The following is a 13290-nucleotide window of genomic DNA, read 5'->3' on the forward strand; positions in this document are numbered from 1 at the left end:
GTTTCTGTAAAGTGTTACAAGGGATTCTAAGCAATCACGAAAATGTGGAATACGCATCAACAGTCACACTGACATTTGTAAAAATGCTACCCTGCTCTGTCCGTTTGCAAATTGTTATTGAAACCGCTGTTCTTACGCGGTAATATTAAACTAACAAATGATATTACACAAAACACGGTTTTCTTATATACATGGTAAACGCGGCTTTTATGACTCTGCCATATTCGCATGCTCTTCAGCTGCAAAGCGAAGAGAAGATAAGCCTGACACAGACGTGTGTCCCCTGTTAATAAATTGAGAATTAAAAACTAGCGACCTCGAAAAACACCGCAGAGGTTTTGGCGTTTTATTTCAATATTATTACATTACCGATGATTTCTTTTGTATGTCCTACATTACTGCAAACTCTGGGTATTTGTTCAACATTGAAATTTATTATTAACGTATTTCGATGCACTAGCATTTGTTCTGCTATTCCAGTAGTTGACCTCTGTGCATGAGCGTAACTGCCAAAGTAGCACAACGTGGCCTTTAAAAGGGGCGGACCACGTTTGACCAACTTGGGCAGCCCACCTGGGCTGCCCTCGGGAAGTCTACAGAAGGCCCACATAGGCAGCCCACACTGGCCGCACCTTGAATCCTATAAACTATATATGTGAAAAGCCGACAGGGCTTTCCCTCATGGGACTATCTGTGGGCCTTTGTGGGCGGCCCACTTGAGGTACCACAGTGAACCTCATTCCATTCTGGGTCATTTCATAATTCCCCTAAAATGTGGGGTTTCGCAGTGCATCCCAACTTAGGCATGCCTCACTTTCCAGGCGTTCCTGGAGAGCAATTATAGTTATTTTGATAATTATATAAATCTGCACGCTTTGAGAGATTTATAAAGCGTCTGAAGCGAGACCACACAAAATTGGGCATTCCGATGTTTCGACATGCGACAAAAAACTGCGCCCATTTCCTTATAATCGAGCTTTACAACAGATGATGACGTTCCAACAAGCTTGTTTGAAATTCAGCTTCAAAGTGAATATTCCGAGTAAACAATTCTACTCACGTAAAACGACCATATCTACATGCACGTGTAGTAGTAAGTTAGTGATTATTAGGAACGCCGCAAACCTGGTAAAGTTTAACTTCAAAACATTTCGAAAATGTCGAACCTCTTATAAGGTTCGATTAGAAAAGGCCGAAATTTTCAAATTCCATTTATGTTAGAATTCGAAAAGTCAAAATTGGCAAGGTTTTTTGAAAGTTCGAGTTCAGAGATTTCGAATTACTTGACAAATAATTATAAAACATTAAACAAATTCGAATTTACCTAAGATTCACAGTTTCTACAATTTCAAGATTCCAAATTTCTTTTATGAACAAGCTTGAGAAGTTTGTATTTTTTAGTTTAAGTTATAAGTAGCGAATGTTACGGTCGCGGATATAATTGCGCAATTTCAAACGAAGTTTCCACAGAATCACCTAAAAAATCATGACACCTGCTACACATTTCACTGAAAGGGTGTCATTTCTGTCCTTTGGACTACTGGTAAAAACTGCTCTCTGGTAAAAACTGGTGGGCTTGTAAATTTGTGCATTAATTATATACGTAAAGTGATGACAGTTACCGGCCAAGAGTAATTTCTTCAATTTTTGAGGATTGGGTTTTAGAAGGATCTCGGAAGGTTTTCATGTTTTAATATTATGTTAAAGTATTTGAGTATTTAAGTTGTACCACTTGCATACGTTTAAATTAACAACAAAGTGAGAACATCCACAAGCCAAGCACGTCCCATTGTTTGCTCTGGTGTTATAGAGTGACACAACAGCTGGGGGATTCCAACAAGAACAAATGAGACGGCTGTCTGATATAAGTCGATTTATAAGACATCATGCGTCGTACGGAGCATATAATCTTGGTAAAAACAGAATGCAAAACGAAAGTAAATGTAACACTGATGTTTCTTCTTGTCAAAAGTGACTCGTAAAGCAAGGAATTGAATCGGAATACAGTATAAATTGCGAAGCCTTCTTACAATAGCTGCTGTGCCTGTTACAAAACACGCACCAGTTCTGAAGCTCAGTAGTTATATTTATAAGCTACCGCACCTTAAAAATATATTTCTGTAAACACAATAATATTTTGTTTGTTGACTAAGAAATATTTTACACATATCCTTCAACATTCGGGAAGTTATCAACAGAAACAAGGTAAGCATAAGCACTTAAAATAATATATCCCAGAAAGGTATGAGAGCAGGAGATTACGTCAGATGTGTAAGTTTTTTTAATAATTACTATTTTGAATAGTTACATTTTTGTACCCCAAAATACCCCTAGACTTTAAATGCGACTGGAAGTATTGGTGACATAAAACCGATTTAGCGACCTACGACTTACTAAAATAGTTTGCATATTCGCAAGCTCCAAGGAACTGTTTGGCATTAAGACAAGATTTTGATTTTTGTAAGATTGTTTTATTACCATAATGACAAACACTTCAAACGTTTTGAGGCTATACAGAGCTGCACCAAAAGCATATTATAGTGGAAAAACCATTTAAAACATGTATTATCGTAGGTACTAAACCTAATTAATTTTTCAAAAACGCAATTTTTTATGTTAACAAAGTGATAGCTCCTCAGCTATCTTGTTGATAACATCTATATTGTTTTCTTTTTTATTATACCTTACACAATATTTAGCACATGTTGAAGCCCGATGTGTGTTTTTTTTATGGAGAGCGCTTTTTACTGCCAATCTAACAAATTCTCGACTGTTTCAACTGTTTGACTATCTTTTGTAATATATCCTTTTTTATTTATTATTTTATCTCTTTTGTTAATACTAGATAAGTAATCTGTGATTTCAGGACACATGCATTTTACTTTACTTTGTACTAGAAAAACGGAAACTTCTGGTTGAACTAACTTGACTATTTCCACCTTCACAGAATAGAAAGCATGCAAGCCCGCAGAGAAATCATATTCCTACTGTGGAGTATCGCGATGCTTCAAGAGGGGATGACCTTCCTTGTACATAAGCCAGGTAGCAAATTCTCACAACATAAATGTCTCCATAAAACATAAAATTGGTAGGAATAATCTCAGGCTAAAAGCTCTACCTATCATATAACTGATGGGTTTTCCTATCTTCAAATATTTACCCCATGACTATAACTGCAAATTTAGCGTACCCGCATGTAATATCCACATCGTTTTAGTTCTTCCTTTTTGAAAAATTTCTTGATTGATTGGGATCTCCTTTCTTCCTTATATCGACATTCAGAAAATTTGATAGGTCTAATTATTTTACTGCTTATTACTCTTCGTACTAGCTCTGAGCCAGTGTATCATTTTTATATTGTTTGTAATCCTGAATGCCCACCTCATTTGCAACGCTTTGTAGCAGAGGTACAATTAATGAATAGGGAAACTTATCACATTATAATCTTCAATGTTTCTTCACACTGTGATTTGACGATTACACTATCGTTAAATCTCCTATATTGAATGAAGTTTTGTGCATGTAAATACATGACCTCGATGGCTCTGAATCAAGTTATCACCCTTCACGTCCTAAGCTGATGGGTTTTTATCTCAAATGAATTGCCCACCACCTGGAATTTGCTTGCTCATGTCCACTGCATAGATTCAATTTTTAATTGGCACTCGATAAGCCTTAAGGCTTTTGAATTGGTAATGTGTTCATTGATAAGAAAGGCCAGAATATTTTAGTCGGTCTGCAACTCACATAGCCGAGCTCTTTCCAAAGCTGTTTTTTTGAGGACACAACTTGTTTCTGGCGGAATAAATACGATTTTATAATTAAGATACACATCCTTATAGACCGACACGCGTTGCGGCTCCGTTTACCAACACGGCCGGAATGCCGCGCGTGCGAAGTAGCTATGTGGGCAAAAGCGGCCAGGCTCTCCATGTTTTCGCCATTGCGTTCCATGGTGTGCGCACGTTGTTGACTTTATAGAGACGCTTCTCGCTTTATTTGTGCGTCGTATTTTCTGCCAACGTATGTTGTACGTTATGCCCGACTATTTGAGCTCGCTACCCGAGCGTGAACGGCAAACGTATTGAGGCAAACTGTGCGTGGATGGCGTTGCCTTCGATGATCCGCACGCCGTAAACAGGACCTGGTGCAGTTCCGACGCAAAGCTACTGCCGCCGACGTCGACGGCTCACGCCGTCGTTTATTTAGTTTTTTCGCCAAGCCAGTTGACGGTTGACAAGGAAGCAGGCGTACAAGTGTCTCTAGGCCTACGATTACTTCGAGTCGGTTTCCGCACTACCGGTGGGATCAGCAGACTTTGGGCCTGGTGAAGTGCATTTATTAATTGATTAAATATACACAGCGACTTCGAATCACGGCATGGTAGTTTTCCTACCCTCATGACTAGAAGGCATGACAAGCGGTAACGCTTTGTCCGTTCTGCAGTCTTAGCGGTAACACGTTACAAGTAAAGGTGTATCCGGTAACGCGTTACTTTTTCCAATAACGTAGTAGCCTACTCTTGCGTTTTCGAAACTGTAACGGGTAACGTATTTACCTTACTATTTCAAGTAACGGGTAACGTATTTACGTTACTATTTCAAGTAACAGGTAACATAGTTATGTTTCTCGTTGCTACTTGTTCTCAAGTTTTAAAGAAATTGCACTTCAATGCTTTCCGAGTTTTTAGGCGTCACGTTACGTTAGTTTCTGAGTTTCCTGCGTTTTTCTTTGCATTTCTTCTCGTGAGTGAAACCATTAATAGAGATAAAGTACTCGTGTTCAGTTTCTGCATAAACATAGTGGTTATTGAATATAACTTTATGCATACCTTTGCCGTCAAAAGAGTACAATGAGTTAAATCGTAATTCAAAAAGTAACGTGCATTATTTCTTATCGGTAACGCGTTCCTAATGTTTTAAGCTAACGTGGGTCGGTAACGCGTTCCTTTTATTTGCATGTAACGAGTAACGTATCTCGTTACTTTTTTTCGGTAATGCCTGCAACACTGACGTTCTGTCGCCGATTTTGTTTCGCCTGATAGCGCGGGCGTAGATAGCCACCGACGAGCGCTTGGCCGGTAGTTTGTGCCCGAACATCGTGGGAATGAAAAAATCCTGGTAGTCTCGATCAGACGACGGTTTTCCTACACATAAGTAAGCCTCGGGATGGAGATTGAAATGGAAATCACACTTGCCTTCAAGAAAGTGCTTGCCGCACGAGTGGACGTCCGCGCGAGGCGACCATTATTTTCGATCCACGGATATTATCCACCTTCTGCGCCTTTCAGAGTCTGCCGGGAACTTGTCGAGACTCACCCCGCTACTTTTGCTGTAATTTTCGGTTCGATTAACGGCTAAAAAGCTTTGCGGCATGCTGAAACGCTATGACGCCTATGCAAAACGTGCGCCCTTTTGCTCACACCACCCACCTCCGGCGCGATCGCAGCGCCACAGCAGCTCCGTGAAGTCAAGCCGGCGCGTCGGTCTATGCTCAATGTTTATTACAAATTTAACTTTTTTAAGAGAAACGTTGAAGTAAGATTGCGACCAGCGGACAAATATTGTTTTCTGGAAGTTCGTCTACTCTAAATGTCTCGTTCAAAAGTAAATATAATATAGTGCAACTACAAAGACTGGAATAACGATGTACTGCTCAGTATGGTTCGTGTATATAAATATATGGTTCTAATTATAAACTAGATAGGTAAAGCCATAGCCTCCTTTATACTGACAAAGCCTGGCAGATCACTCCGAGAAGCTGCCGCCGAAATTAAAAAGGTGGAGCGTCAGACAACGCATGACAGGAGAACCACGTGACTGGCACCCCGCTGCGGCACCGCAGCACACTTGTTCACTCTCACGAGCGAACAAGTGTGTTTCGGGTCCGCGGCGCTGCAAAAGCTGTGCGCTAACGTCCAGGTTCCCCGAGAAATGGATCCTTGATGTTCTGTGCTACCAGATCCTCCAGTTCCAAATCTGCGACCGGGCACTCTGTGTCTCGGTCGTCGAACTTCCAGGCTCTGTAAGTATAGAGGAGGCTATGGTACACCATTTTATGACGTTCCTAAAAACACTCAATTTTGTCGCGTTTCTATGTGTCGGGTTCCCCAGTTGGAGCGCATATTTGCGCCTGCTGAGCTTCCCCAACGTGGCCGAGCCACGAAGCTGCTGCCTCGCCTCCCTCGTTAGATGGAAGGAAGTGTAGCGCACGTGCGTTGCGCGCCTCGGTCATTTGGGGGCAGGACCGCTGGTGCAGAGATTCTCTGCGATAGAAAAACCAAAAACTTAAAGCGCGCCCATATTGAGCGATTTTTTCGAACGCGGTAGAACGCGGCACGTGCCTTATTTGTTTTTTGTTTTTTTCGTAAATATGAGTCTATTTAGTGGCTTTCAAGGTATTCATTCGTGATGAGCAAAATGATTGACTAAAGGTTAGGGTTTCGAAAAAAACGCTGCCAGCACGCACTCACCGTGATGCAGCGGCACCCTCAAGGAGGCGTTGTTCGCGCTGAACTCTCTCAAATCTGCGCTCCACGCGGATCCCCCTCCCTTACAAAGCCAAGCGCCCGCGAGGTCACATGCAGAGTTTTTTTTTTTTTTGTGACAAAGAGCGGTACGGTGTCTCGTGCTGGATTAGCTCATTATGCTTTTTCAGACACGGGTTCGGGCTTGTTACGTTTTCTGATAAACATAACCAGTACTGACCCAGTAATTGTTCCACGCCCTTGTGACGTCTTCCCGGTAAGGGGCCCCAACTTAGGTTTGTAAAAACAAACAAGTTTCATTAAAATAAAAAAAATTGAATGTGACAAAACGCTCATAATTATGGCTGGGCGTGGTTTAACGAGTTTAACCCGATTAATCTCCACCATTTAATTGTTTAACTAATCGATTAATCGGCTTCGTTCATTTCCACGCATAATAGTTTTAGAAAAGTCATAATTATGTTTTTCCTTGGGTGAGCATGTAACCACCTGCGCAAGACAATTCCGGATCTTAAATCAACCTTGATGTGCGGTTGAGAACAGTCAAAAGACACCAACACTCACAAATCAGTACTTCAACCGCCAAGGCAAAGTTGTTTATTGATATTCCACGGCAATAGTAAACTCCTTGGATTGGTCACAGTCGTCTCTGCTGCACTAAATGGACACTCGCGCGGTCTGGAAATGGCTGGGACACGTATAACCTTCTCCACTTGTTGGGAATTGCAAATATCGCCCCTACAGTTTACTTTAGGTGGTCAAACTTTCTCCAAATGTTTTCCTTCATACATGGCTACTCATCTACGTTTGTGTAGTTAAAGCTTTAAATTTTTACTTCTTTTGTTTTCCAAATTCAAACCGATTAACCGGTTAAATAGATCAAATGCGATTAAAGCATTAATTGATTCATCGGTAGGTTAATCGACCAAATGCTCAGCCCTACTCCTACTCATAAATGCCGAAATTCGTCACAATCAGTTTACGTAACTCTTCAACCCGCTGGTGCGCGGGGAAAGGTTCATTTAGAGAACTAAACAAACGGAAACTACACGGAACAACAATATAAGACGATTCCCATTTAAACTTCGTCCAACAATTTGAGTGAACGCAGAGTTATATAAATGCAAAACAAAATACGTAAAGCTAAGGTGCACAAATTATATGACGACTATATAAAGAAGGCGAGTTGAGGGAGAGTCGCATTTGCCAGTGCCCCAGGAGCGTCGGCAACCTCCTGCGATGCGCTGTTCCGGGCGGGAAGAGTGGTCTCGGTGTCTTCACGGCGGGCTGTACGGCTCGAAGTGGCCGACCACACACACACGCGCGCACTTCTTGAAAGGCGTTCCCCGCCTGGACCTGGTCCGCTACCGGCGCTCTTCCTGAGCTCGACGTGACGGTTCAGCATTTGCGGTCTTCAGAGCTTCCCTCACACTGCCTTGCATTCCGTGTCCAAGTTGCCCTAGTCGCCGGCTCGTCTTTCATTCCCCTGCCCACCAGACCAAGCTTTGATCCCAACATTCGGCCTTAAGCGGGCACGGTTTTTGTTTTTTTCCAGAAACGGGAAAGCGAAAAAAGAAACCAGACCCCAGCTCTCTTTCTCGGGGCTCTGAGAGGTGGGGCGGTGGTCGGCGACCGAACGCTCCCTCTAAACAAAAACAGCCAACAAAACGACAAGTCGGATACTGTAACATTGTAGCCGGATTTTGTGACATAATAACGGGCTTAGATATAGAAGAAGGCGTCTTCCGGATAATCAGTCGCAGCGGGTGGCGGAAATTGAACATGAAATCATGAACAAAGAGTACGCTTATATAAAAAACATAAATGCTGTAACATATTCTGGGTGAAATAATTTTGATATGTGAGTCATGTAGCACAAGGCGCATTGAAATATATGTGAATGATTGTCTTTGAAAGCACTAAGATTCAATTTAAAAGTCTGGTAGTTAATGCACAGTTTGTTTCGTATTTTAATCAAACTTTACACCATGCTAGTGTTCGTTTACCTAATTCAAATTCATATGGTCAACTTGCGCGAGACACACCTATTATATACCTGCCATATTTAGACGGCTCAAAATTTAATAAAAGCAACTTGCCTTAGTGCATTTTCAGCCATGAGTCACAGTTGGTGATCATGGCGGCCATTAAAAAAGAAGGAAGTCTGTTAATTAATGAGCAGCTTAACGCAAACTCTTCAATCAACTTTTATTTTTTTTTCTCTATTTCCGGGGGCAAAACATATATTTGGGAAATAGAAGCTCGACTCAAATTTGCCTAACCGTGAAATCTTTATAAAATTATTTCGTGGGCGCTATGGTGCGCGAATCGGCACACTTGAACATGGCTTGAAACCGAAATTAAGCGGGAGGAGAGAGTCCATGTCGTCAATTCCGGTGCATTCTACCACCTCGAGAACCGCTGTCTGCACACCTAGTTTCACTTTGAAGCTCTCTAAAAGAGTGACATTTCTTGCCCCTTTGCAGCCACTACAAAATACTTTGAAATTTCACAGCACGTCTAGACTACATTTAGGTGGAGTGTAAACTTTACGAGTACATTACGCCTAAAAGTAAAACTTCAGATCGTAATAAAATATCTTAATAATAATAATAATAATAGCTTTATTTACCATGTATAACCATGGTGGGGGCTGAGGAAAAAAGCTGTCCAAGCAGCTTGACTGGTCCTCAGCCCCCTTCAGGTACATACAGTGGCGAAAAAGATATTTAAAAGAACACAAGAAATTATATAATAATACAAGGTACTTTCATCATAACATTGAACAACAGACAACTATCAGCAATACATCAAAAAAGAATAGCACTGGCCTGTAAAAGAAATCTGGAAGTTGTACACAAGAAAGGGAAAACTATCCTAAATATTCTAAGATGCTTCAACAACACAATATATATATATATATATATATATATATATATATGGGTGTTTTCATCTCAAATCGGGCAGGCTAAAAGGGCCTAATTTTTAATTTTCACGAAAAAAAATATATGTTTTGGGGGTATTTCTCAAATGAAGGAGGGCGCAAACCGCGTGTTCTGCCGATTTTTTGTTCTCGAGTTACGAGCCGTAGAAGCCGCAGTAGCAGAAACTAGTGTTTGTGCCTGCCGTCGCAGGTCGCGTGTTTGACACCCTCTGCTGACGCTAGTGTTTTCTCAACACCCTTTTAACTTTTCCCCCTCATTTAATAGGTATTATAAAGATAACTTGATGTATTCAAATATTTTTAGAAATTTGATTGTTTTCTAAAACACATGTCAAACTCGTCACTGCGGTCGCTTTTCGGTCAAATTTGACAGGTCATTAATCTGTCTGCACTTAAGATAAATTTTCTTTTTTTGGCTCTACAGAAAGCCCACAGCAAGCCCATTATAGATATAAGAATATCATTATGATCTGTCGACTAGCCGCTCCGCTACGTTCACGTAAACATTGTAAGAACTAACAAATGTTGAAAGTTTGAGGTCGATTTTTAAAGAAAAAAAACATTTTCGTAAATTTTTATTTTTTATATTATTTTAGACATATTAGTCGACTACAAGAAAATACAGTCTAGAAATGTAATATTTTGGTTTTATGTCCTCTGTTCGAGCCGCAATCGCGTGAAATCTGTGAACATTTGTTATTTTTCACAACGTTTACGTGAAGGTAGCGGAGCGGCTACTCGGCAAATAATAATGATATTATTATATCTATAATGGGCTTTCTTTGGGCTTTCTGTAGAACCAAAGAAAGAAAATTTAGCCTAAGTAAAGACAAAGTAATGACCTGTCAAATTTGACCGAAAAGCGACCGGTGTGACGAGTTTGACATGTTTTTTAGAAAACAATCAAATTCATAAAAATATTTGAATACATCAAAGTATCTTTATAATACCTATTAAATGAGGGGGAAAAGTTAAAATGGTGTAGAGAAAACAATAGCGTCAGTAGAGGGTGTCAAACACGCGACCTGCAACGGCAGGCAAAAACACTAGTTTCTGCCACTGCGGCTTCTACGCTTCGTAATTGAAGAACAAGAAATCTGGTGAACACGCGGTTTGCGCCCTCCTAAATTTGAGAAATGCCCCCAAAACATATATTTTTTCGTGAAAATTAAAACTCAGACTTTTTTAGTCTGTCCGATTTGAGATGGAATTTCCCATATTGGGCAGACTGAAAGGGTCCATTTTTTAGTTTTCACAAAAAAAATATGTTTTAGGGGCATTTTTCAAATGAATGAAAGTGCAAACCGCATGTTCTACAGATATTTTGTTCTCGAGTTACGAAGCGTAGAAGCCGCAGTGGCAGAAACTAGTGTTTTTGCCTGCCGTCGCAGGTCGCGTGTTTGAGACCCTCTGCTGGCGCTAGTGTTTTTTAGACACCATTTTAACTTTTCCTCCTCGTTTAATATGTACTAAAAAAATACCTTCACGTATTCAAATATCTCTAATAGTTTGATTCTTTTCTAAACAAAATGTCAAACTCGTCACTCAGGTCGATTTGTGGTCGATTTTGACAGGTCATTACTTTGTCTGTACTTAAGGTAAAGTTTCTTTCCTTGGCTCTAAAGAAAGCCCGAAGCAAGCCCATTATAGATATAATAATATAATTATCTGCCGAGAAGCCGCTCCGCTACCTTCGCATAAACGTTGTGAAAGATAAAAAATGTTCACACATTTCACGCGATTGCGGCTCAAACAGAGGACATACAACCAAAATATTACAGTTCTACACCGTTTTTTCTTGTAGTCGACAAATATGTCTAAAATAATTTAAAAAATAAAAATTTACAAAAATGGGTTTTTTGAGAAAATCGACCTCAAACTTTCAACATTTGTTATTTCTTACAACGTTTGCGTGAAGGTAGCGGAGCGGCTAGTCTACAGATCATAATGATATTAATATATGCGTCATGGACGGTGAGTCGGCTTCTGCGCAAGAGAGCCCACCTTTTCCTGCAAGTTTCATGCGTGTCGTGGAAACTTTGAGCGGCAAACTGGACATACTGACGGCGGAATTCCAGTGCCTCCGCGCTGAGAACAGAAGTCTTCGTTCTGAAGTTCTGCAACTCCGCAAGAACGTCTTGGACAGAATCCCTCTAATTCCTTCATCGCGGCCGCTATACGCTACTGTCACTGGACTGCCGCCAGCTACGCCTACACCTGTACCCAACAGTCCTCCTCGGTCAGCATGGCTGCCCCAGAACGTGCAACATCAACCCTCGTCCACCCTCCGTCAAGAAAAGCACCCTGGCCAAACGACTTCACATCCAGACGAAGTGAGTGCTGTTGAACGTGATTTCCCAATGCGGAACTTTGGTTTGAATGGACTACAATCAGCGAATACGGTGGATGACGGTTTCGTTCCTGTCAAGTCTCGGCGACGTGTGAAACCTTCGTCGGGCACCGCTAAACCTGATAAGGTAAATGCTGCGCCACCGGCCGTACGCCATATGGCGCTATTTGTGTCTAGACTAGACCCAGAAACGTCTGTGAATGATATTGAAGCTCTGATAGAGCCTTTTCTGGAGGGACGAACACCTGTCTGTTCAAAGATGAAAACTAGATTTCCTTCATACTCTTCTTTTCGCTTGGCTTGTGACGAGGCAGTTTTCGCAGCGCTAAACAAACCCGAAGTCTGGCCGGAGGGTAGCATCTTCCATCAGTTTTTTGGCCGCCTTGACAGTACGCGTGTTTATAACGTGGAAACAGTAGCACCCGATAATGGCGTCAACGCTTAGCGTTTTCTACCAAAACGTGAGGGGCCTTCGTACAAAGGCCGACGAGTTTATGTCTAACTTGATAACAACTAAGCTTGATATTGTCTGCATTACAGAAACATGGCTGTGCGATGGGATACCTACCTCAAACTATTTTACACCTAATTACAAAGTGTATCGAAAGGACCGAGATTATCAAACCACTGGTCAAAAACTTGGTGGTGGTGTTCTAATTGCTGCCGAGGCATCTCTTTGTTCTCATCGTCGTATCGACTTAGAATCCTATTCTGAGTGTGTATGGATAGAAATAAAATCTCGTGACGGTTTCAACTATCTAGTTGGTAACTACTATTTCCCACCACTCTTTGATCAAATGGTCTTCGTTGAGCATCTGGAGGCACTTAAGATTCATATAGATTTCAGCAAGTATAGAGTACAGATTTATAGCGATTTCAACCTTCCAGGAGTAGACGGGACACTTGGTCATGTAAAGAGCAACAACCTGATAACACGCTATAAGGCCACATGCTTGTTGGAGTTTATGAACTTTTGTGGGTTGAATCAACTGAACACAACTGAGAACACCGCTGGAAATACCCTTGACCTTGTTTTATCTAACGTGTCTGTTGACTATGTAACTCCTTCTTTGAGTCCAATGGTACAAATGGATCTGTTTCACACACCTTTCACAGTTGGGCTCTTTCTTCCTCGTAAGATGCCAGTTTCAAATCCCTACACTACGTACTGCTATCATAAAGGTGATTACCTGAACATGTACAAATACTTCCAAAACTTTGACTGGAGTGAACTTCTTGTCATAAATGATGTTGAGCTGGTGACCGAGACGTTTTCGTCCATAGTTAAAAACGCAATTGATGCATTTGTACCACGGCGCATTTCCAAGCCTTCAATTCACCCTGAATGGTTCTCCAAAGAGTTGAAAATCTACCTTTGTAAAAAAGACCATTTTCATAGACTCTTCAAACGTACTGGTTTGTCTCTATTTTATACTGAGTTTAGCATTTACAGGGCTCTAGTTAAAAAGCTGTACGCTAGGGACAAACGCTTGCACCTTCAACAAGTGG

General features: G+C 41.1%; 1 protein-coding gene across 1 annotated transcript in view; it reads left to right on the forward strand.

The window, feature by feature from the left end:
• The first annotated feature begins 2957 nt into the window (after positions 1 to 2957).
• Positions 2958 to 13290, forward strand: part of LOC115332172 (neprilysin-1-like) — a 102493-nt gene continuing 92160 nt past the window's right edge. Inside the window, exon 1 of the mRNA XM_040216231.1 lies at positions 2958 to 3042. Coding sequence (XP_040072165.1) covers positions 2958 to 3042 — 85 coding nt within the window. The remainder of the gene's footprint in view (positions 3043 to 13290) is intronic.

This window comes from Ixodes scapularis, unplaced genomic scaffold, assembly GCF_016920785.2.
Source record: "Ixodes scapularis isolate PalLabHiFi unplaced genomic scaffold, ASM1692078v2 PGA_scaffold13__105_contigs__length_92229423, whole genome shotgun sequence".
Lineage (NCBI taxonomy): Eukaryota > Metazoa > Arthropoda > Arachnida > Ixodida > Ixodidae > Ixodes > Ixodes scapularis.